This window comes from Harpia harpyja, chromosome 5, assembly GCF_026419915.1.
Source record: "Harpia harpyja isolate bHarHar1 chromosome 5, bHarHar1 primary haplotype, whole genome shotgun sequence".
In the NCBI taxonomy this organism is placed as follows: domain Eukaryota; kingdom Metazoa; phylum Chordata; class Aves; order Accipitriformes; family Accipitridae; genus Harpia; species Harpia harpyja.
In genome coordinates, this window is record NC_068944.1 from 17,343,552 (window position 1) to 17,370,597 (window position 27,046).

Here is a 27,046-nt window from a genome sequence, read left to right on the forward strand (position 1 = left end):
ACAAAACAGCAACTACAGAAAGAGATGAGCAGTGGATGTATACAGGAAAGGATGAAGAATGAGACAGGAAGACATTGTCATTCAGCACAGTCTCCACGTACCATCAGACTTAACTCTATTGTAGGTGAGAACAGACTGCCAGTCAGCCACAGCTTTGGTATATATTATTTGCTTTACCTCTTCGTGAGTCCAAATTCACCAGAAGACAACAGAAATCTTTTCAGATTCTGAAGCTGTGTTTTTTTGTAGTATACGGAGGACAAAGTGAAGACAACTCAATACAGATTACAATAATTAGCTAAATGAGACTGAATAGAACGTATGCCATTTGAAAGATGCCTCCTCTGCTTCTGTCTTGCTTTCAGTTGTAGACAACTGGATTTGTGTATATATTTACTACAGGGGTTAAATTCGAAAAGCTTTCCCTTCCTGTCTTCTCTGTGTATATCTACCCCTTCCCAGAACGACATGATGTCTGGATTATTAGTTACCTCTATTTACTTCCAAGGAACTGTGGCTTTTGAATGTTGAAATAACCCCACATTTCACAGTAGTTATTTGAATTAAAATCCCTTCATGAAAGTGCTTTTTGCATGAGCCAAGATGGTCTACATTAATCTTTGAGTCCCAATAAAGTATATTGACCTGTGCTAAGGCACAGTAAAAAAATGTCATACATATTAATCTAATTCTCACTATCAGCTGTTACTATCATTTTTTATATTATTTTATTTTGTTATCATATAATAATTTACACTGAAAGAAAAATCATAGTTTTACCTCAAAGCTAGTTTGTCAAGGTCATATAAAAAGAGTAGGAAACTATTAAATCTTTTTCCTAATTCCCAAGCTTTGACTTTGACACTGGCTTGTTCTCCATTCACCTTCTACATGTGACTACTACAAAAGATAATGAATGTGTGCCCAAAACAGCAAAATGATGTATTAGCAAAAGCTTTAGTGTCATATATTATCTTTGGGGGGACAGAGGATGGAAGGGGCGAGAAGAGAAAGGAGGAGACAAAATGTTCATCTTTTCACTAACCTGTTCTAAATAAATTATTTTTTACACTGTTTGAATCTTCACAGTGTCCTTGGAGGTAAATATACCACACTTTTTCATTGCCGTAGTTGTTTTCTATATGTCACAGTCAAACTCTGCTAGAAACTGAAGGGGAAAATAAATATGAACAAACATCCAGCCAGAAATAGTAACTGCATCAACAGGTTGTATGTCCTATAAGAGCTCCATTCATGTGTTCATCACACATGAACTAGGAAAACTTAATGTTTTGAGGAATAGAAAAATTCGTATTAAGCTTATCACTTAGATATTTAATCTCTCTCCTTAACAGTTCTTTCTTTATATTTGGATAAGAAGATGAGACCCGATCAAGTACTGTAGACTGTTGGAAGCTACTGTTCCACAGGATGGAAACATTATTAGCTTAGAGGAAATTGTATTCCAGTAACATCTGTTAAAATGTTATTTTTCACATCATTAGGTCATGTATGAAGCAATAAAAACACCAGGAAAAGCTTAATACTCTTAATCTTTCTGCCATTTTGTTGCTCCAGCCCCTTTCAATGTTAATAAAATCTCAAGCAACAGTGAGAGAACAGATTCCAAAACAGGAAGATTATGATTCATTTGGATTGTATCTACAGTCATGGAAGTCAGTAAAGCTGCAGATGGTTACACAGTCTGAGGAAAGGTATAATAATTTGATTTTCATAGCTCAGAAATTCTATATGTTCTTAATTTTAGGGAGAGAGAGGTGTGAGGGTTTTTTTCTTCAGTCAGTATTTCACCATTGGTACTTCATCAAGTGTAAACCTTTTGTAACAGTGTCTTTATTTAGCATGTGCACAGAAATGATGTTTGTGAGCAAGGGTGCTGTTTGTTACAGCAAAGTTATGTGTACTATGCTGATAGTAAGTAGTTTATGCCATTAAAAACATCCTATTAAGCTACTTGCATTACCACTAAAAGATGCAGACTGTGGCTTCTAGAAAGGGAAAGTCAGTAGAAGAGATTGTGTAAAAAGAAAGGGTATCCAGCTCAAAGCAACAATCTCTCATCTTGATGCTGTAAGTAGTCATCTATCAGTCTTCCCTAACAATGTGTATAAATCCTGACATTTCTTGAAAGGCACAGGGAGATCTGCCAAGTACTTCAACATGATCAGGATTTCACCTAGCATTTTCTGGGTGCATCAGTAAACACTTCTTTCTCTACGTAATTTCAGCAGTGTGATAATAAAAAAGGATGCTTTGATCATTAGGGAAATATAAGGACATTAAAATTCAGACTGACCATTCTTGTCAGACTCGAATGGTCTAATGTGGCTTGATGTCTGGCTGGATATCACACTTATCCTAACTGATGAGTAGTTAGTCTCAATGAGAGGTAAAGCTATCAATGTATTAGGGAGTACTAAGGCAGAGCAATAATTAAAACACTGCATTAAAAGTCAGTGCACATAGGGGCATATTGTACTTGTGCTGTTTTACTTTTGTAACTTTTTCCTCTTTTTCTGTGCACCAAGATCATGATATAAATAACAATGATGAAACTGAGCTACAGGTAACAAACCTTGACAATTCTAAAATTTGATTTTGCTAAATGTGTAAAAATTGCTGATAGTAGTGCCAGAAAATGACAGCATATTTTAAAGTTGTAAGATTAGACCCATGTCATGATTTGAATGGTGTTAATGGCAGCTTAGCTATAGTGTTTGTGAGCTCGTGTTTAGAGAAAGTAACAGATTAGTTTCACTGCAGTCTGTTGCTGCTATGTTCAGCTTTTTCTCCATAGCTTCTTGGCATCAAAGAGAAGGAACTTCTCAGGACTTTCTTTTGTTCTATTAACAGAAGAGAAAATGGGGGGTTGAAGTTAAAACTGAATAAAAGTCAGGATATAGCTGACTGGTGTGTTTTTGACCAAAGAAAAAGAAAAACAAAAAATCCAGTGAAAAAAGTCACCCCATCCAAACATAAGCTTTTCACCAAGAATACCAGTTTTAACAATACCAAAAAAACCCAAAAACAAAACAACCAACAACTTCACAGGTCTCAACTATCATGACCTAGTAGTCAAGACATCATCAGACAGGAATAATTGAATAGAACGCCTTAGTAAATAGTCTTTCAGCCTTTGTGAGGAGGAGACCAAGATCTAATTCCCTCCTGTGTCTAACTTAGCCTCAACATGATTTTGCTCTAATGTACAATGAAAAAAAATTCTGGCTTTGGCAGAGATGGTAGGGAGTAGAAGGAGAAAATAAAATCCTTGACTTTTTTCTAGTCCTGCTTCACCATTCAGCTTGTTGTTATGATGCACAATAGGTTTATGACCTTAGTTAATCAACTAAATATTAAACTCCATTAAACTTTATGCCATTTCTAGGAATAGGAATTTCAATCTAATACCATTTTACTATAAAATAACCTATGGCTTTAAAACATTATGGAAATAGCAGTCCTTGCAACACTTCTAATGGCTTCTAAATTATTTTGAGTCAAAATATGAAAACAATTTGCTTTTATTGTGCGGGCAATCTTAAAAGTTTTGCCTGAGTCTAAACTACATTTTTCTACATCACACATTAATGAGGATAAATAAATTTTTTGAGAGTGAGGTTCATTGTTTCAGATACTCTCTGGTTAAATAAAGTATTTTAAAATAAATAGTATGTGGGTGGAATGTTTAAATATACAAATAATTTTAGGAAATATATGATCACATGAGAGATAAGAGAAGAAGCATGTGTATGATACCCCACTGTGGCTTCAAATCAGATTTTTTTCTGATTTCCAAGAAATTCCTATGCTGTTTTCTGCTTTCATTGTGTTTGATTAGATACCTAAAGATTCCACGACAATGTGTCATATAACGCTTGGGTAAATCAAGTTTTTTCAACCAATATATTTCTGTCTGCAATTGTATGATCTAAGGTTTCACAGTTTAGGTACCACATTGAAAGATTTTTTTTCTCTTTTCTGAGAAATGATAAATTATAGTCACAAAGCAAAGTATAGCATTCATATGTGGACATGTTTTTTCATTCCCTTCACATAGGAAATAGATTATTTCTCTTGTGTGCTGTGATTCTCCTAGTTCAAAGAACAAAACTGCAGGTAGATATCCATAAAAAACTTTTCAGTAAACAATACAATACATTCTTAGCTGCATTGATACTGAGCAGAGGAAGAATTCTTGGTGTCGAAGAAATGGTGCTGGGGTGTAAATATATCTTAGGATATATTTGGGAAACTTAGATATATATCTGGGAAACTTGGTGATGCCATATTTAAGACTGCAACTTGTAGACCTCTGGTTACCTTGTAGACCTTCCTGTTTCTGTCAAATAAATAAAATGACATTTCTATCTTTAGCAATTTGCTTTTAGAGTCACAGACCAATAAAAATATACGTGACCCCATCTAACTATTACTAATGAGGTGAATACAATGTTGTCTCAAACCACTATTACTCTACATAGTTTCTAAAGTAGAGAAAAATTCTACATATAGAAAAATAAAATCAGCCACATGACAGGCTGCAACCAAGAATTTAATACTAGATTTGATATAGGTAATTGTGTTCACCTTTCAATTCTTTAATGATCTTAAAAGTCAATGTAATTGTACACGTTATAGTATATTTAATTCTTTTTCAGAACGACAAACTATTACTGTTCTTTATATCATACAAGAGTACTTGTCCATAAAAATAAGATGCTGCCATTTTATATTTCATAATATGCTTTTATCCAAAATCTCTAAAAAGAAAAAAGGACAGGAAATATTTTGTTATTGATGAGTGCCAGCACCTGAAGTGTAAATAGGATAAAGTAACTGAGAAAAGACCTTAACTTTAAAGGGAAATTCCTATGAATCCCGCTCACCCCTTTCAAAATACCAAAGGAAACAACAAGAAGAAAGGAAGCAATTTTTTTTTCCCCTTAATTCTTAGGGGGAAGGAGAGGTTTCAGTCGGTATCATCAAATTTCATGAGTCCTGCTGCAGTGATTGTATTAACACAGCCACCAGAATTAGTAGGCTTAGGAAGGCCTGTGCTATGTCTTAGTGAGGATATAACTTAGTAGAGTAAGTACACTAAGTTTATTCTTTTGAATTAAAAATGTAAGTCACAATGTCCACTGTTTAACTCTTGAATTCAGTAGATTTTACACTGGTCAAAGCAGAGTAAAGAGTCTTGCCCTAAATCTTCTTCAAATGGTTTAACTTTACATGGATTTTCTTTTAGTAGCACTCTTAAAACCATACGCTTTTCAAGGTGCTTGAACATCTCAATTTAAAATAAGCCTATTCAATTGTCATATGGTAGAAGGAAAGAGATCTTGGCATTTCATTGTAAGATGGGAGTGGTTGCAATGTTTGACATACTTTTGAAGGAGGACTAGTGGCCTCTAGTTAGATACTGGAGCTCTTCAGAAAGTTAAATAAATAAAATAGGAAGTCTTTTTAAAAGGCCTTTCTAATTAATTTGCTCAAATAATTTCATAACCTTTCCAGGACAGAGAAAATATTTCTTATATTTCACACTATTTAGTCAGTAGAATCTACTTTATGACATCAGGCTATGTAATATAAATAAAACCTACAGTCTTGATAACTTATGGCGAACATTATATAGTATGTGTGTTATGCGTACCGTGTGTATATATTATAGGAAACATCTGTCATCAAACATAAGGGATTTCCACCTTTCTTTCTTACTGCAATAATATAATCAGTTGGTAAGCATATATAATGTAACAACAAATTTGCTTGATTATTTTAGAACTGTGCAACAGAAAATATATATATGCAAGAGTTTTTATGGCATTGGAGTAAAGCATATTTCTTTCCATAGAAAACACACCAAAAAAAAACCCAACGCACCCTAGCATACTTTCATAACAGGGGAGCTTTTTGGTTTTTTACAGATATAGAAGGTGGAAGAGCAAGGGAACTGTGCTGTTTACTCTAAACCACATTTAAATCTCTTTTGAGTGTTATGTGCTAAAAACAGCATTTTTGACATCTTAATCCAGATGCATGAATTATCTTCCCACAAACGAGATTAATAAAAGACTGTTCTCTCGGCACCTTGTTGATTTAATACCTGCTTAACTCCTGCAGCATATCTCGTTCTCATTAAACTGCATACACATGGCTCATTTTGGGTTTGGGGTTTTTTTGAATTTTTTATTGAAAATCTTACATGTATGACTAAAAGTTATGGGTGACATCTTTCAGTTCCATTACAAAATCTGTCATATATATATATATATACACCTATATATATATATATATTTAATACAACTAGAAGCAAATCTACTGAATTATGAAACAATGATTGTCTACCAAAATGTAACTCAAATTAAATATGTTGCAGATGATTAAAATTATTTTGTTTTCTCTGATGGAGCTGAAGGCCACTTCCACATAGTTAATTAATAATGCTGGGCTGCAAAAATTACAAAGCCTTAATGATAATTTCCTGTCTCCCAGCCTGGTGTCACCCATACATTAGGATTTTAGTACAAGGATCCTTCTTTCAGAAAGAAGTACTTTTAGAGTGAGCATCATCCTCTATTGAGTACCTTCTATCCACAAACAGAGTCCTGCAAACAATTCTGTATGCCTCTCAGTAATTGCAGGCAAATCAAGTCATTTCAAGCTAGAGTTAAGTCATTTTAAGTTAGGTACAAGCAAAAAAGTTTGCAGGAGCAGAGTCTAACTTAGGAACTCACCTACAGATTATCTAAAACAAAAGAATCTGAAATAATACTTAAAACCACTATTTTACTTGAATAAATGCCTTATTATCTAGTAATAAATCATGAAAGATGAAGTATAAATATTGTCAGAATCATAAAAAAGTTGTCTTATTCTAAGAAATCCTACTTCAAAATCATACAGTATTTTAACCAACAGCAGTTGTCCTTCTGTTTTGGCACTCCTGAACCAGTGTAGAAATTATGTGTAGTGAGTTAACACCTTTGGGGAAAAATACTTCTGTGCATCAGGACCTAAAGACGATTTCTGGAGTTAATAGCATTACATTGCTTAACATAAGAAAGAAATTGAAGAGTCTTTTACTGTGATTCATCAGCAGCAAAAGAGAAGGGGAAGGAGAAAAGCAAGGTGTTTACAGTCTTTGAAGCATATAGGGTGTTTAACCTTGAAAATTAAATCTTGCATTAAAGACACTCCCAGTTACCTCTGTAGTCTTCTTTCCAAAAATTCAATGTACAAATATTTTATTTAAATGTCTCAGACTTTGTAATGGCTCAGAAGAACAACTGCATGTCCTTGGAGCTGCTCTCCTTTCTGAGAGATGAATGGCAGGCGAGATTGCTTTACTGTAATTTCTCCATTTCCATGCTTCATTTCCTACATTTATCTGAGACTGGAGAAAAATCAGCATGTTCTGACAAGTCTAATACCATGAGGCAGTAAAATGGACCTGAATTTAGTGGAGATTGGAGCTCCAAAATAAATATAACACTTTATGTCAAATAATAATAAAAAAGGATAAATTCTCCTGTACAAATCAGAAGAGACAATAAAAAATAGCAAATAGATAGCAACACCTTTTCTATACCTACAAGGGCATCACAAAACTTTTCAACCAGAAGAATTCCCCTCCATATTTCTCATTTTATGGGGTTTGTAAACTACTTTGTTAAGTTGATGACAAACATTGAGGAATTTCTTAGTACAAAAGGTAATTTTTCATAAAACTACCCAGAAAATTACAGAGAATTCTAATTAAATAGCTCTGAGAACAAACAGGGAGAAGCAAAAAAATGACCCGCTGGGCTTTTGTTTGTTTTCGTGTCTGTCCTTCTGCTTTTGGCCTAGCAAGCTGCATGCAACACTGTAAAGAAAATTTGTTAAAAAAACCTTGTGTTTGTAAATACTATATATTGTAATGTTGTACTGAATGTTATATTTGTAAATTTGTTTCTTCTTACACTTATCTCATACCAGAGACTATGTGTTCTAGATATAGCAATACTGCGAAGGCATCTACAGGGTATCATTGGCTCAGTGAGGTCACAGTGCATAACATACTTTTGAAAGTGAGCTACCTCTGCAGGTACCTGAGGGTTGCTATCTATTTGAACGTGGCTGAGCATTTCATTTTATCAAAAATGCCACCAAATGCTCATATTCTGTGTGGTCAGTGCAGTCCCTAGGACAAGTCTAATGAAGATATGTACGACCAAGGCAAAAAAAAACCTAAAAGGTTAAAAATGGAGAAATATTTACAACTTTCTTCAGTCCGTAAGGTTGAGTTTTCTGTTTTAGTATTCTTCAGTGCATTTTCAGAGAAAGGTTCCAAGGCTATGAGTATAAGCAGTCTGGTCCAGTCCCATACATATCTGCAAGCCTTTTAAAGCGAGGGCCCCAGTCACTGAGGTAATCGTAGTTCTGATCAGAGTTTGAGCTGATCGAATCTAAAGAACTGAGCGACTCTGCCACCGAGCCATTCCCCTCAAACGCGTATGTCTGCAGGGAGTCGTAGGGTGGCGCGCAGGGGTCCACGTCCGCTTCTTTTAGTCTTTCCCAGATAAATTCCCGAAAAATGACATTATCTGGAATGCTTTTAAAAGTTGGTCTGCTCAAGAACTGAATCTCAGGCGTCACATCCCTTCTGGTCTTGGTGTCTCGGATGATGTTGAGGTTTCTCAAGGCAGCCATGTCAAAAGCCTCAGTGTCTTCTTCTCCACCACCCTCGTCATCATACCTGACAATGTTCTCTCTGATATCTCTCTCTTCATCAAAAATGAGGGGCTCTTTTTTCCGTCGCCTCATAGTGACAATCAGTAAGACAAGAACTGTAACACAGAAAGACAGGAGTTTTAGCAATGCCAAAGTTTCCTCATATTTTTCCTAGTGGTGGAAGTACTCATTAATTTATATGGCAAAGACCCAAGGAAATAGCAGGCAATGAGATTTGAAACCTAGCAGGTTCTGAAACAGCTTTTAAACTGTAAGCTTTTTAGACGTTAAAGAATCTATTTCCAAAACCATTCTGGATTAACGTCTTCATCTCTAATTCTATATCTATGCTGTCCTCTAAACATAAATTTTAGAACTGGTTCAGTCTGACTATTACAATCTCACAGCCATGAAATAAAAAAAAGACCTTTTCCTGAACTCTTAATTGCCCAAGCGATAAAAGCACATTCATAAAGTAACTGAATAGAATTTAACAACCATGGTTTGGGAAGAGACTGAATTAAAGTATATGGCCAATCTCTGCTGAAAAAAAAAAATTTAAAAATTGTAGATTGGACAACAGCGAATTGTTAAGCAATGTATAAAATAAGACTGTCTTAGTTCATGGATTAAAAGTATCTCTGTATAAGACCTCACTTTCCTATGAAGTGCAAAGTACTGTACTTGAGGTTTATGAATTACATCTAATGAGAACTGCTAGGGCTGGAGTTTATTGGATCAGCCAGTGTTAGAAATATAATTTTTTTTTTTAATTTTAATGATTACAGTTTCTTTCAGCTTGAAAGCTAATACTAAACTGCAGTAACAGCCAAAATAACTGGGAGAAACTAACTCAAGGCTCCTCTTGTTCAAATACAGTTTTGGTAGAGAAACATCATTGCTGACACACAAAATATGGAACCAGTAATATGAATATTGCACCCATCTGTGGGACATGATGGAGTGTGAATCATCCTCCTAGAAAATTATTAATACTATATTGTAGCATCTGGGTAACATTTGCTGAGTTAATGATACTCCTAGAAAATAGCAGGCATCTCTATGACTGAAAAAAATAACAGTATGTTGAAAAGTAAGTGTTATTCCACATTCAATTAATCTCTTCTGATTTTATGTTTATTTTTTAATCTTAAGAATACATGATTATATGCATTCATATGTCTAAGGTTTACAACCTTTACTTACAGTACTTTGATATGCCAACTAAATGCTGTAGAAACATCTGGAAAAGCAAAAGCTGATATAGAAAAAATTAAGCTTGAGCTTCCCTAGGCAGTCTCAAAAGTGGCCTCCATAAATCGTATGATGTAGGACTGCCATTCTTGAAAGCCCTTCTTTTCATGGAGGAATTTTTAAAATCAATATCAATCTAGTCATTGTGAGGCATGATTTAATATTGGGATCACTTGGTTAAAATAAACCAGTCATTCAGAGACTGTACATGCAGAAAACTCTATCATACATCCACAGATGTTATGGTAGTATTTGGAATTGGTTAAAGCATAAGATGACTTAAAGGCGGATTTTCTGCAATTATTTTCATTTTCCTTTGGAGCCATGTATGTCTAAAAACAAAACTGGAACAAGTTCAATTTTTTCTAAACTTTTTGACAAATATATTAGGCAATACTTTTTTCCCCTTTTTTCAGCAGCTACCAGGCACACATCTAATGATCCATCTACTAACAGATGCCTTGTGATTCTATATTACTGCAGCATCAGCATCACACTCTCACTTTTTTGCCCCTGGCATCTCCCTGATTCATGCTTTATGTATTGAATTCAGAAGCCACTAGTTTGGGGCATTTTGCTTTAAACAATATTTACATAAGCAGTTTGACAATATAAGATTTTGACCTTTACAATGGCTCTTGTGAAATTTCAAAACATTCTGATATTTGTATGATACAAATTGAGCTATAAATTATACAGCAGAGAACATAAAATTGTTATCAGAGACAATTGCACTCCACTCTTAATGTTTTTCCTTATTATAAGATATTTTAAAGTGAAAGACAGATTAGCTTGCTGACAGTACAAATACACATTTAAGCCAAGAATGCTATTGACATAACTTTTTAATTATTATTTTTAACATTTACTGCCACATTTTTTATTGCCATATAAGTATGCAGCTAATCATTTCCTTTACTTAAGTGTAAATGCATTTTCACACCACTGGCCCTCTTAACATACTTCATTTTGAAAGTTAAATACCTGCTAATAAGTGAAAAATATGAAACTTAGGAGGCAGGTTCGCCTAAAGGTACAATAAAAATCAAGATACGTTGAATGATTTATATAGTATTCCTTGTACATCTCACACTTGCTTGAAGCCAAGAAAAATATGGAGTCTTTCTAAAGGTTAAATATTTTAGCATTTAGATGGCTTTATGAGATTATTAATTTCCTGCCTTTCCAACAGCTATGAACAATAAAGTTTAACCTCTAAATGAACAAAGCTTCAGCTGCATTGCAGGAACTGCAGAGATGAATACAAGCCCCAAACAAATTTCACTGATATCTAAATCAGGTGCAAATGGTTTTAAAGCTTATCCATTTCTCATTAAGTCATGGTGGGGTTTTTACCCTGCATTTATCACAAAAGCAAAGATTAAGTCAGTAATTAGTGACTGGCTGAACATCTAGAAAACCTAACTGTATGCTTTTTAGAGAAGAAATAATACAATGGAAAAGCTTTAGGGACATACCTATTGCACATTGAGGCCACTAGTTTGGCTCCATACTGGTATGCCGAACTCATGCTAAAGAGATGAAATGGCAATACTGATTTTGTATGCGATTCAACAAATACATAAACCAATCAGTATTAGAAGTCACTATTTACAAAAGACTAAATAACCAGAACTAATAAAGATAGATCTACACTAACCTTTTTGTTCTGATTTACCTGAATTTTTAGAAATGTTGATTTTTGTTTAACGGGTACAATAGCCAAGAGAAAATGTCATTTGTATTTACATTAGCTGTGGTAACAAATAGGTTTATCCTTCTGTCAGCATAGATGTAATGATAATATCAGTAGTTTCGGTTCGCCTGAATCAGTCTTTAAACAAACACCTTTGAATACAAGAGTGGATATTTGCTTTGCCATTTTGCAGTGTGCTTTATGGAATCAGCATGAAATTTCCATTTTGGTATTATCTGGTAAAAAGTCAGGTTTAGGTCACCAGAGCATATTTCTCTGTTTTAGTATTAATCTTTCCTTTAAGACTCGAGGCAACTGCAACATAATTGTAAGGAAGCCATAAACACCCTGAGAGCACCTGAGGGAGAAGACTACCTGCAGAGCTATACAGTAAGGGACAGAGCTAAATCCCGAGCGTTACCACGCCGTGTATATGCTATGCCCCTAAGCCTGGCATTTACTATAGCAATAAGCCACATCAGCTGCAAGCTAATCTGCACATCGGTTTATGCCTTAGGTGTGTCATGATTCATAAAGCTGAAGACTAGAGATCCTCAGCCATCTAAGCAGCATGCTAATAACCTATTTAGTTATACCTTGCAGTTGCCAGTACAGTCAGATGAGATTTGGGGATTACAGAGGCCAAGACTCAGGAAACCTGCATTTAATTCCCAGCTAACAAGCTTCATATATAACTGTTGTTTAATCAGTTTGGATTGATATTTGCAAAGTGACTGTGACCTTTAAATGCCCACACTGAGTGACCCTAATAGTCTCTATAACTTTCAGAAAACGGCTTCTGCATTGCATTCTAAAGCCCCTTTTAAATGACTTAATGTGGATACCCCCAAATTAAAACAGTTACAGTTTTATCACTTTTAAAACTGCAAGACCCAAACCCACACATACTAGATAGCAACATTCTGTATACATTTTACCTGTTTAGACCTTATGACTAAGACTGTTTCTTCTTATTTAAGAATCACACAATTATGTGTGCTGATTTAATCAGGTTCTTGTAGGTATTGTGATAATAATAACAAATTCCTCGTCTTTCAACTGAAAAAAATAATAATTTAAATCTGTATTTTGAAGTTTAATCAATGTATTATTAACTTGTAAACTCTAGTACCACACTAATAGGAGCTTTCTTTAGTATTTCTAAGAAAATAGGTGGTACTAATAGATTATATTCAGAAGTATGAAAGATAAAAATCATGAAAAAGCACTATGTCAATTTAGCTTTCCATTGTTTCAATACAAAGAAAATCTTTAACCTCTCAAATATGATTGGGTTATCTACAGGTGAACATTCTTTTTCTGTATGATTTTATGTACACATTTTATGCTAAGCACTTGTTATAAAAGCAATTATTGTGTCTGGAAGATGTTAACTGAAAAACAAATTACCTTGAATTAAATTACCATATAATTTTCAGAGGAGTTAAAAAATTCCTACTTATTTCTCTAAAAGTTATGTACGGTCTAAAACAAATGCAAACTAGCTTTTCATATGCTTTTTATAGAATAAATTGCAAGCACTTTTTTTTTTAGTTTTTTTTCTTTTAAACGCAGCCTCACTGCAGAGTGAATTATAAAGCTCTTTTGAGTAATTAAGAAAGTACTGGAAATTTCTTGTGGAATAAAATTCAGAATTTAATCTCCATCAGTCAAGATGAGGAGGTAAAAAGATTTTGGTAAAAAGTTTTTAACTTTTAAAAATTATTTTAGTTTGAAAAAATAGCCTACACCATGTTATACCCAATTATAATGAATTAGTATGATTTAGTAACATTCTTCCTTCTTAGCATCAGTGGAAACATTGTGCTTATCTAAAATTGATTGGTTCCTTAAGTCAAAATAATAACACTAAGAAATCCCACTGAGACAATCTGAGTCTTGGTCAAGACAAATAGTTATTTATTAGACAAAGGGATGTATGGGGAAAGAAGAAATACCAAAGTACATCATACTAACTTTAAGAAGATAAAAGCTTGTTGAGAATTCGAGATACTAGTGCCAGAATGCATGTATCCATGACATCTATGCAAATCTCCTGCCTCTTCCACTTTAAAACTGACACTCACATTGAAGTGACATTGATGAATGTGACTGGATTTACACTGCGTGTAACCTTGGATGAGAAAAAAAAATTGATCTGATAGCCTGTCTCCTCTTTTCACTGATAAACTCTTACACAAAAAGGCGCATCCCTTGGTCCCAGCCCTAGAACCGCTTGCCAACAGCTGAAGCCTGTTTTTTATGCTGTGCTAGTGGATCTTCAGGTTTTTTTCTTGGGAATGGATGTGAAAAGAAAAAGGGAAAAAGGAGAAAAACTCCTAGTAGTACTACCATTCAGCTGATCCCAGAAAATGTCTTCTAGGAACAAACAGGAGAAGAAGAAAGGCTCTGGGACCAGACAAGCAACAGCATTTGACTGAGATTTCACTGGGCAGCAGTGATGCTTAGGCACCTCTCCCTTGTGAAGACTGGCACCTGGCTGGGAACAAAACAGCAGCAGGATACAGTACCCCAATGCAGGACTCAAAGCCAGGGTTAGCATACAAGCGCAGCCTAAACTGCACCTGCAGCTTTGAACTACACCCAAAAGGAAGAGTTTAGATTGGAAGGGATGATAGCGCATACAAACATTTATTTGGATAAACAGTGGTGACGCATTCAGACAGCTGAATTTGGAAGTCCAATTCTTTGGCAAATAAAATCGATGGTAAGGTGGTCATATGCACCAGAAATATGTGCAGCAGAAGGGACATTTCCTTCTAATGGTTTACAGTGAGGTGAATCAAAGTCAATAAGAAGAGACATCCATAAATTGTTGAAATACTACCATGAACAGAAATGTGGACCAAAGTCTCTTGATTTGACCTATTCAAATTACTTGGATAACAGTGACAGACAAATCACCACTGGGATTATACCAACCTGAGGAGGCTATGGTCTTCCCCTTCCCCTTAGACTGGTATGTACAGCCAGGGAATAGAAAAATCTCTCCATTGATAACAGCACTCAAGAAAATCCTTGTGTGCTGAATCAGTACCGTTATTAACATGTGAACTTTCTGACAATAAGCAAAACTGCACTTTTGCTCACCTGCACTCTGCAGGAGTAAAGATGATCCTTCATCTTTACCCCTCAATTTAGGCCTTTACTACTACTATGTAGTCATTTTGTTTAAGGACTAGGCATGAAATGAGAAATGCTAAACCAGGATGTTGACACTGTTCCACTGTTTTCCACTGTCTTTTATCTAGTTACAGTCTCACTGCATGGCATAAAATCCAACTGTGCTACCAGTTGCAGAGGTAACAAAAGATCATTCTGTAGAAGAGGTTCAAGTAAATGATTCCCATCAGTAAATTACATCTGTTCTATTTTCTGAATGTCTTTTTTTTTTATGCAAATCAATAAATGTTTAATGATAGTTATATCTCTGAAAAAGGAACACACACTGGTACTGGTTATACAGTGACTATGCTAAACACAATACTTCCATAAACTGCATTGGCTATCTCTTAAGTATTACATTTGATGCAAGTGATCTTTTTTCCTTTTAGTATTATTTCATATATATGTCTGGAGGCAGCTTGACATAGAAACAAATTATCTGAACTTGAAAATCCCGAACTAAAGATTTTGTGTGGCTCATGATACAAAATGCCATTCTGCTGGGAATGTTAGGTGTCCCTGTTTACAAAAATTGGGGCAGGGGGGAGTGGGTTGAAGCTTATATACATATACATAGCTATCTCTTTTGCTACTATACATTAAACAGAAAATAAGGGTAACAGGAAGAAGACGTACCTAGCAGTGTCAAGACACAAGCCAATATTGCTATCAGGGCTCCAGTGCTAAGTCCTGCAGGCAAGATATATGCTTCTGCATTGCACGTCTGAGCAATACCATCTGCGTCACAATCACAGACTCTGATGGTGAGGGTATTAGTGCTACTAAGTGAAGGTGATCCACTGTCCACAATGAATATTGGCAAGTAGAAAACAGACTGTTCCTGTCTTCGGAACCCATTTCTTCTGGTTAATACTGTTGCAGTGTTATCTAGGTAAAGGAATAAAAAGATAAATATAAAATACGTGACCTTTCTAAAACACAAGCCTATAAATAATACAGTCTTTCACTTAAAAGACTTTATAAACACATTTATATTATTTCAACAAGTTTATCTTTCCTGGTCATATATTTTTGAAGCTGCAGAGATAGGATCAGCTGAGAAATGATACCAACTAAACAAAAAGCTTTCTGTTTTCCATGCAAGACTGTTTCAAAATTGCAGAGGTTTATTTGATTTTTGTTAAGCTCACAGTTCCACACTCTTGATAGATAGTTGAAGATTATATCATTATAAAAAAGAAAAAATTTACCCTTCAGTGATCAGATAAAGTACCTACATACCTGTTTCAGGTCTGATTTCCAAGGATCTATTTCAATTATTTACAGATATAGATACCATATTAATGGAAGTGATGAACATACTAATAGGAGAACAAGTTCTGAAGACCAATGAAATATTTTTTGAATGCAAAAAAAATCCAATTGGTGCACAAATACAGGTAATTGCACATGTAACAAAGACAAGCACTTGTTTTCAGTCTCATCTGAGAGTCAAGATGACTAATATAATCAGTCTAAAATGTGTGGCTCGATGCTGCTCTGAGTTAGGTGATTAAAAAGTCCATGTGTTCCAGAAAATATGTGCAAAACTCACTGTGTTCAATACAGGTTGACAGCTCCTGAGAGGTAGGGAGTTACATCTCCTAGAATGTATAGAAAAGGTCGGTCGGTCGGACTGTCTATCTATCTGTCTACCTACTTATCTATCTGTTTATAGACAGATATATCGATAGTCCTGTAAATTTATCTTACTGTGTCATCTATTATGACCTATCTGGCAAAATATGCAAGCACTTCTTCATATAGCATCATATGAGATATGCATAAAATTAGTTAACATCGAAAAAGGCAACTGCTGCTGTGTCTTGCAACTCCATTGATTTTACTGGCATTGCAAAAGTCTGTTATTACCCTTTCCAAATTATAAGTTCTCTGGAAGAGGGCCTGTCTTTTCATTAAATACTCTACAGTACTTGTAACAATGTCAGATTTCTGAACAGAGTCTTATTCTAATGCATTTTTATTATTTTGATCATTATTACTATTACAGTCTTCAGTTTGAAACTGCAAGCTGCTCATATGAAGAAAATTAAGCATGTCAGTAACTACATGCAGGGTAAGGCAATAAATAGGTGTGTGAGAGAACTTTTATTAGGTCACATGTTATAGTTAGTGAATGTTGTTCAAAGTCTGTCTGTACAAACACTACCCTTTAGTCCACCATATATCTGCTTTTCTTCTTTTATTAATAAGGATGACTTTGTAACTCTGGTTTAGTACTGAGCCATAAAAGAGCAATGCAAGAGTAACATAGTGTCTATTTGGTTCTATTTGCTTCAGCTAACAGCTAAACTGACTGATACATGCCCAGATGCCATACCATCAGTGCAACTAATGAGAACACTAATTAGAAGTGTGTTCTCAGATATTTTAACTAATAGAAAAGTGATGTCAATGGGAGTCTTTGCTTAAGTCTTTGGGGAAATAGTCATAAGAAGTCTGTGTAAATATTGTAGGCAGCTTCCATTATCCAAAGCATTCTTCAATAGGTGGTATACTTACTGAAAAGATGTGTTTTTCTAAAAAAAAAAAATTAAAAAAATCAAACCCCACTTTTTGATTTACTGTGCACTTATTTTTTATGACCTGAGTTATATTAATAAAACATGAATTCCTGGATATTTTTCAGTCATTGCCCCAAGGTAAAATCTAGTTTAGATAAAAACCTATAAATACAAGGAAAAGATGTGAGAGGAGTGACTTCTGGGAAAAAAAAAAAAAAAAAGAAAGATTTGAAGCTGCTCTGGCTCAATGCTTTAAGTTATTCAAACAACAGCTTAATTTCCTTGACAAATAATCTACACATAAAATTATTTTGCAGGCTGATTGTAGTTTAATTTATGTCCTTACCAGAATAGAAGTTTATGGATGTCGTAATCAGCATGATATATTCAAAATGAAAGGTGTTAGTGGTGGATATTTACCCAAACAAAATGTCCTTACCTTTGTTGTCCTGCAGTGTAAAATTGTGGTTATTTGCTGCCTCTGCTGTTAAACTGAAGTAGAACTGATGGCCGTTTGGTGGGTCATCTTTATCAATTGCACTGATTTTCTGGATCACCTGTTTTAAGATGCATTGGGGCTTCATTGTTTGGAATGGTAAGAAGCATAAATACATGTACATTGTATAACCCCTCTATTACCTATCAAAGTATCAACCCTCCCTCAAGTCCTGCTCATATTGCATTTTGGGTTTCTAATCTCCTAAGCATGTACAGACACTCTTAAAACTAAAATGTGACTCAACTCTTTACTTTCCCTGTACCAACTTTATTGGCCAAAAACAACGATCTGCAGGGCCTGTGAGAAAGTTAGGTTCTGTCATTCACCAGAGCTTGGAGTATAAACTGCATAGCAGGAGAAGAAGTGTATCTTCTGGATGGCCCCTAATGTAGTTATCAGTGGCAGCAATCAATGTAAACTTTCGCAAGGAGACGATTATGGTTTTGAACATTTTAATTCATGTGCTTTTTTTTTTTTTAATATAGTGAAAAATAAAAAGCTAAGTCATATGTATACTAATATTTTCTGGGATTTCTTTTTTATCATTATTATTATTATTATTATTATTTTTCCAATTTTATTTTCTAAAATTCTATCAAAATCTGCCTCTAAAAAAAATGTCACCATTGCTTAAAATCCATAAATAATGAATACTCAGAGCTAACATTCTGACTAGACCACAGGGAAAACAAACAGGTACTCCAATAAGAGCATGCATATTCTGTGTTTCCCATGAACACAAGCTAATAATCATAGTGTTTTCTGTTAAGGATTTAAATTATGCTGTGATTTTGAAATGTGCAATAAATAACATCTGCCACAGGAAGGACAATATTCTGGGAGAAGGCACAAAAGTGCAAAGTCTCCCAGGGAGTATGTGGGGTCTATGTGAGTGAAACATCTACTAGTTTTCTGGGAGAAAGAAGAGAGAATGAGAAAATATATGTATTTTCTGAGGTCTTAAAAAGTAGAGAGGAAAAGTCCAAATATGAGAGATGCCAAGGGTAAACACCACCAGATACTTTTAGTGGAGTCTAGGACTACTTTGAAGACATTTGGGGAGTTAAAAACACTGGGGAATATGGCAGGAATACATGTCCCTTGTGAAATTGTGGCCTCATGGCCCATACTTCCTCAGGGAAATAAAAGTGTGTACTCATTTGGGGAATGCTAGGCCTTTAGTCTCAGAATAACCTCCTTGTTAGGACTTCCCACTTCTCAGCAAAATTAGGAGGAAAAAACACATTCTTAGTATTATTCAAAATTAGGTGAGTTTAGCAAAATGTGTCAGTTGTATCAGTAAGAAAGCCAGAGATTTTAACAGTACCTTCAGGAAGTAATTACACCTGAGTCTGTCTCTTCAGAGGTATGGTGAAGATGTTAGGGTTTGATTGATACTTGCTTGTGCTGCACATCAAAGCATCATTTTTCCTGCCATAAGCTGATTATATTTTATCTTAAGGCTGGCAGGCTTTCGTAAGGAATAGATGCCTATCTGATAAAAATAAACATAAAAAAACCCTATCAAGCCATACCTGACCAGGCTGAGCATTTTCACAGACAGTTGTCTCATACTCCATGGCAAACTCAGGGGCATTGTCATTGATGTCAAGGATAGTGATGGCTACATAGCCTCTCCCAATCTGTGCTGGATTCTCTATAGGAAAAGCAGCCAACAAAAGAGTCAGGAAGAGCTCCTTGAAAGTTATTCTTTGGGTCAGTGTCGTGGTTTAACCCCAGCCAGCAACTAAACACCACGCAGCCGCTCACTCACTCCCCCCCACCCAGTGGGATGGGGGAGAAAATCAGGAAAAGAAGCAAAACCCGTGGGTTGAGATAAGAACGGTTTAATAGAACAGAAAAAGAAGAAACTAATAATGATAATGATAACACTAATAAAATGACAACAGCAATAATGAAAGGATTGGAATGTACAAATGATGCGCAGTGCAATTGCTCACCACCTGCCGACCGACACCCAGCCAGTCCCCGAGCGGCGAATCCCTGCCCCCACTTCCCCGTTCCTATACTAGATGGGACGTCACATGGTATGGAATACACCGTTGGCCAGTTTGGGTCAGGTGCCCTGGCTGTGTCCTGTGCCAACTTCTTGTGCCCCTCCAGCTTTCTCACTGGCTGGGCATGAGAAGCTGAAAAATCCTTGACATTAGTCTAAACACTACTGAGCAACAACTGAAAACATCAGTGTTATCAACATTCTTCACATACTGAACTCAAAACACAGCACTGTACCAGCTACTAGGAAGACAGTTAACTCTATCCCAGCTGAAACCAGGACAGTCAGTACATTTTTCATTTGCATTCTTCTTTTGCATATACATATCAAATCAATTACAATCCCTCCTGGAAAGACAAAGGAAGCTCTTGGCTTCATCTTCTGCACCTAGTGGAAACAATGTTTATGTCTTCCAGCCGCTTCAATTAAACTAAGATTTTACTCTCAGGGATAAACTGAAAATCTAAATCACATCATATGGAGGGATAAGAGCAAGATGATGTAAAGCCATTGCCAATGGGTATAGCTAGCCAGAACAGCACTATTCATATCGGGAATAGAATGGTTATTACAGGTTAAACAATTTTTTGTTGCAATTCAGATTGATCAGGCTATTAAGAAGTTAAAAACAGAATTCGATCAGCTATGTATAACAGAAGAAAAGAGGAAGCTGCATTCCCAAGCAAATCCCAAAGTATTTAAAGTGCACACACAAAGTATTTCAACACTGTCATTAACACGTTGAACACCTTAAATATGAATGACATTCTTAAACTGATGCACATCTCTAGCTAAAACATGAATCTGTTCAGGGTCCAATGTCATCATTTACTCTTAAACAGTAGATATTTTTGGACTGAGCATAAAGGACATCAGTGTGTGCTATACTTGTTTTGCTAGATAACACTTCTGTTTTGGAGCAGGGAGAAGAGAGATTGCATTATTTTTTTACCACAAGTGGTGATATTAGTGATAGAGCAGGGCAGAATGAAAAACTGTACAAACCTTCAAATATGTATCCATCTTTTTACAGGGTATTGCAACCATATTTTAGTAAATATTACAAGTATTTAAAGCAATGCATCGAAATGTAGATCACAAAGTGTTTTGGTTTGGTTTTTTATTCTTCATGTCAAATACCAGAGGAGTAAGCAAATTTGACACCAACTTTTTCCTCTGCTGATCTAAGCTTATTGAAAACCAAGCAGGCCATGAACATAAATTAAAGCATTGTAAGGTATTACTAGTGCTCTAGACTCTCGCTTGTGTCAGGTATGCCCCTTGGCTACCTTGTCAGTTTTGTTACTACCCAGGAAAATTCTGGTTTCCATGCTGGTCTCCTGGACCAAAATTCTACTCCTGAGAATACAGATAAATTCATACAGACACTAAATTATAAATGTTATCTTTCAGGTTAAACATTAAATTAACCTCACTGAAAGCAAGAAGTGAGGATTTTTAAAATAGCAGGCCAGAGAACCGGTAATTCTTTTATTATCACAGCCCAACAGGGTAGTAATAAGGATGAAGTTTGAAGAAATAAATTCTTCAAATATAAAGGCAAAAATATACATTTTTTTCACAGAATGTATTCAGAGCTGAACAAGTTTAGGTTTAAACTTGCATTAACAGAATTCTTGTTGTATGCACTTGAAGGTTTCGATTCTTCAACACTTTTCATCTTACACCAGAAAAGATACCAAGTACAAAATATCCTCTACAGTCTTACCATAGAGTCAGGAAAGTGAAACCACACAAGCATTCAATCCCCTTTCCTTTATATCTTTTAAGAATGCTGTGGTTGACCAACAGCAATCAACTCTAAGTGAGTGCCATCACTAAGATGGGCTAACTGCTCTCCTCTATACTCCATATCACTTTTCCTTTAATGACACTTAGTCTGAGACTGCTGACTTAACGTATTTCACCTTCTTTTGTACTTGTTTTTCAGAAGTCAAAAGACTACAGAAAGTGTGAGGCAAAGGAAAGAGCAAATACTTAATCTGTTGCATTTCTTATTTTTTATCATCACACAGGTTTCTTTTACATTAAGTAAGAAGTTATTTTTCTCTGCCAAGGTTTGAAACTGTCATAATGTGTCTCAATGCAGCTGATCACAACCAAGCCTGAAGTTTTACACATGAACAGCCAATAAAATCTTTAAATTGTTACTTACGACTCTCCATAGCCAAAACTGTGATATTATGAACAGCATTAGTTTCCCTGTCCAGAGATTTGGCAGTTGTAATGACTCCACTGTTCGCATCAATATTAAAATACCTCTCCAGGTCTGTGTTTCGATCTATCGAGTACCTAGGTAAAGGATGAAAAGAAACTTTTGATTTATGTTCAATTACAGCTGGTAAAACCATTTCATTGATTTCTTCTTAGAGAGAAAGCATTTCCAGTTTCCCCATTTTGAGTTTTGTTTTGTCCAGTTTCTCTGGGGCGTTGAGAGAAGCAAAGCCGTATGTAAAGGCGAGAGAGTTACACAGTGACCTGTGCTGACTGTGGCAGGATCCATTCCTGGAGTGTCCTTTTAAGTGAGGTTATAGGTATTGCCTTCTCTTTTCTTTCTTCCCCTCTGCTGTAGGCAAACTTTCATTTATTAATGGAATAGCATCCTCCTGAACCCCAGCTAAGGAGAAGGCACGTTGGAAGTTCGCTACATGGCTGTGCCATCCAGGCACTGCTCCCGGGGGGGCTGGCAGTCTGAGCACAGAGCTTTCTATCACCAGAAGAAGAGCTCCTGAGTCACCCAGAGCTGCAGGGGTAGGGGATAAGAGAGAGAGGATGCGGAGTAGGTCAAAGGATTGCATGTCATCCCTGTCAGCTCCTGGTGCATTACTGTCATTAGGGAAACACAGGCTCGTGCCCTTAACTCTTTGGCTTAACATATCTTTTACCTCCAAATTTGTTTTAGGAAGAGGAAATGAGCTCCTTAGCAAACAGAAAATAGCATAAGGGAAAAGGCCAAAACGCCTGTAGGTGTTTTGCTTAGGACCATTTTGAGAGAAAGGGACAGTTGATTAGGCAGATTTACATTTACAACTGGAATATTCTTGACATTCAATTTAATATTGGGTCAGATTCTTGTACTCTCATTTAGATCAACTATGTACTCCAGAGAACTTCCCTACACTCAGGATGAATTAAAATGTCTGAATCAGACCAAGTGTGATCATTACAATTACTGTCACACTGATGATATATTAGATTATTAATATAACATTAACCAAATCCTTTGAACAACGTGGAAGGAAAGAATTATGGAAAATAGTTAAAAAATGGGACCTCCCAGATATTATGAGACTACTTGCTTGTTCTATGTTGTAATAGACCAACTTCTACTTTGTTGTATTACTGTGTTTTTATCTAACCTTCTTGGCTGCAAAATCTTAGAGCAGAGACTTGTTACATAATTAGAACTGTTTTATCATATTATGTCACAGTGAGAGAGAGAACAAAGAGTTGTAACAACAGTTACAGCAGTTTTCATGGGTTAAGGCTCTCCCTCTTTCATTTTTTTCTTTTTTTTTTGTTTCCATTTTATGTTAACTGTAGTTCATTTTTTACTTTATTTCCTGCCAGCACTGTTGTTTATTTGGTCAGCAATGCTCTTCAGCTGTTTTGTGGCTGGCAAGTTTCCCCCTGAGACTATGCCTGTCACCTCTGCTATGTAGTCAGTCTTGGCAGGCCCCATAGCTGGGATTTAATCTCCTGCCAGCCCTTAGATTTCCTAATTATTAACACTATTGCTATGCAATTTGAAGAGCCAAAGACCTTTCTTAAAAAAAAGGTAAGAAAGAGAGAAAAGGAGAAGGAGAAAGAGAGGTGAGAAAGACAGAAAAAGGAAAAGAAAGCAAGGAAGCAATAAAAAAGAGGGAGGGAGGGAGGGAGGGAAGGAAGGAAGGAAGGAAGGAAAGAAAGAAGGAAAGAAGGAAGGAAGAAGGAAAGAAAGTAAGAAGGAGGGAGGGAAAGGAAACAAGTTATATAAATTGGATGATATTCTTATGAAACAAGAAGAAAAATCATTTTTATGCATAGGAAACAAGCAGTTTCCCTCAACTTATTTACAAGTGGTGTATCCGTATTCAAATTCTAAAAAAATATTTTAAATACTTTTAATCCTTTAATTCCTTGCAGCCATTAATACTTGAAAATCTTTGAGCTGCAGGAGTTTTAAATCCTTTATTTAAGCTAGTTCAAACATCAATAGTTCTCTGGTCCATATGAGATAACCTCTTATTTTCAAAATATTTAGTACTCCCACTCACCCTTCCCCCCCCTCCAGCATTGTCAAGGTTTTAATTGTGTCTGATCTTGTAATTTCAACATTTTCTGAATTGTAACAAATCTGATTTTTAATCAATATCAATATAATCCAATGTTTGGAATTTGGAATACTTATTTATAGATTGATAATTTAAACTTCTTAAATAGATCATGAGGAGTATTATGGATTAATCCTCCTTAACACATTCCAATTTTAGGTGAATCTGAAGCAGATGCAGGACAGCTTTAAATTATATGATCTGTCGGTACCCCTGACAATATACACAGCCAGTTCACAAGCATATAGATAAACCCTCACTATTTTTTTTGTCTCCCTCTCAAATTCCAAACAACTGTGATGCAGAAGAAATCTTCAAGATGTTATTATTTAAGCTAGTGATATAACTATTTTTTATGCTGGAATTGTAAAAATTAACCAGATCAAGGCCAATAAACTCATCCTTATGTTTACACAGGATTCAAAAGCATTCTGAGCGTGGACTGCATTTATGGGACTGGATTTAATCCTACTCTACATGATTCTGCTAAACCAGATATTATATACCAGATGCTAACATCAGTGCCAGAAAACACTGCCACAGCAAAGAAAGAGCTCAGCAAAGATAAATTTCACAAGTAAATCCATGCCAACCATCCATCTAGGACTTGTTTATACATGACAGGAATCAGCTATTTTGAATATGTTGCAAATACATAATGAAAGAGAGAGAGAGAACACTTACGTCACCTCTAGGAGTGAAACATATGCTTTATTTTTACAACTTAAGATTGCTGCTTTAGAAATTACAGAGCTACACTACAGTCCCAAGTTCATATTCAGTGCATGAAAGCAAAAATTTAAGACCACCAAAAAAGGTGACATCGAAACGAGTTCTGTACCCATGAAGTTCTTTTCTATGTATGCCCTAAATGAACAATAATAACAAATGAAACTTAGTACTAACTTTTAATTGTCTGTGTTCATCCTCCTGCAGATATTTAAGCTCACAAAATTCCTGAGTCAGAAGTGTTACCCTCTAGATCCTTTGCATGTTCCTTTGACAATTAATATTACTACTCTCCATAAGAAAAGTAACAAGTAACTCATTACTGGTTTAACTTAGGTGGTGAGTCTTTGTCCTTGAGCTTTGACCTTAGATTCTGGCAAACAAAAGATCAATACTTTGTGTTTTCTTATGGTTTCTTTATGATCCTGGACATTAAATTGTGGAAGACTTGCAGGATCTTCACACACTGAAGACAAAGGAAGAGGCCCTTGACAGTGTTCGGGCATCTCTAGTGTTCATACCTCTTCCCGTTTGAATAGAAGATATTTGGCTGCAGCAGAATTTACAGAAGCCAAAATATTATTGATTTTAACCATCCTGACTAGGACAGGATGTGTTGTCCTATCCATTTTTCTCATGTAGAGTTTTTTCTGATTTTTTTTCTGTGGGACCCCAGCTCTGGTTTACCATGCAAGAGTCTATGTGCTATTACATTTTTGTGCATAGTGCATGCAGAATATGAATCATTATGCACACACACAGATAGGTATGTTTTATAGATAGATAGATAGATAGATCCTGGTTGATTTAAGAGAACATAACTTGTTATAGATAATAATAAACTCTTCCTAAACTTAGAGAGAAATAAATATAAGTAATATGTTGAGGTTTTTTCCTTCGGAATCCTGAAATTATATCTTCTCTTCTCTTCTTTGTTTTACAGAGATTTAATTATATTATCTTTTCAAAGGTTCTGTAGTTCAGGAGTATAAAAGTCAAAATGTGCAAACTCTTAAAATATCTCAATCTCCCTCTGCAAGGGAAACAGGCTAACTAATTGCTTTCAGTGTAACCAAAGACCCTCTCTCAACAAAATGAACAACCTCAATACAAAGGCTAAGGAAATAAACAATTAACACATCTTATAATTACCTGACAGGACTATTTGAGGCATCTGGATCATGGGCCGCTACAGTTCCAATGATAGTGCCGACCTTTGCTGCTTCAGACACCACCATGGAGTACAAACGTGAAGTAAACACAGGCGGCTCATCAACATCTTCTACGATTATCTTCACTGTTGTCATATCACTGAAGGGCCCCAGACTCAGAAAGCGAGGGTCAACATGCATATTGGCTGCTTCTATCCTCAGGGTATAGCTTGTCTTAGCTTCAAAATCCAGCTCCTACACAGGTAAAGTTATTTGGAAATTTTATTATCCAGTGATGTTGCCACAAAACTGTTTCACTTACAACTGTCAGTAAGTACAAAATGAACTTTGCCATGTGTATACAACCAGTACTTTTGATTAGCAGAGCATAGCTGGTGGCTCATTTTTTAGCTTTCTCAAAACACTGTTTGCAGTGTCTCGCTAGTGAATATTCCCCAATGATTTTAACGGTAAAGGTAGTTCTAGCCTGTGAATGAAGCAAGAACTCTCTGTTAATGGCAAAACTTTCTGCGACTTCTGTGAGAACCAAATTCTCCCCCATTATTTCATCACTGTGAATGAATACTTCTTTTTGTCTTATTCATATTTTATGTAAGATAATGCTAAATACAATGTGCCATACTACCCAGACATAAGAACTCAATATAATATTCACTGCTGAAAACACCTCATTCAGAAAATTGGGGGAGGGGCCGTTTGCATACTATTGGGATTGACTAACCAATTATTACTCCAAGCTCTGTATAAATTTGTGTAGAAAATGTGGCAATTGGTTAAACTACATTTTTTATATGACAATATTTTGTACTGACATGCAGCCTGGAGATTGTTTTGGTTTGTTTTGCTTATTAAACAAAATGCACATTAATTTTTTCCACCTCCATTCTGCTTT

At 35.6% G+C, this 27,046-nt stretch overlaps 1 protein-coding gene across 2 annotated transcripts in view; it reads right to left on the reverse strand.

Moving 5' to 3' along the window:
- Nucleotides 1-3,966: 3,966 nt before the first annotated feature.
- LOC128142187 (cadherin-7) overlaps nt 3,967-27,046 on the reverse strand; it is an 82,552-nt gene continuing 59,472 nt past the window's right edge. For both annotated transcript variants that reach the window (XM_052788061.1, XM_052788062.1), the window contains exons 7-12: nt 26,135-26,388; nt 22,096-22,232; nt 19,438-19,559; nt 17,843-17,960; nt 15,515-15,766; nt 3,967-8,858 (exon numbers count right to left, since the gene is read on the reverse strand). In XM_052788061.1, coding sequence (XP_052644021.1) covers nt 8,365-8,858; nt 15,515-15,766; nt 17,843-17,960; nt 19,438-19,559; nt 22,096-22,232; nt 26,135-26,388 — 1,377 coding nt within the window. In that variant the 3' untranslated portion in view covers nt 3,967-8,364. The remainder of the gene's footprint in view (nt 8,859-15,514; nt 15,767-17,842; nt 17,961-19,437; nt 19,560-22,095; nt 22,233-26,134; nt 26,389-27,046) is intronic.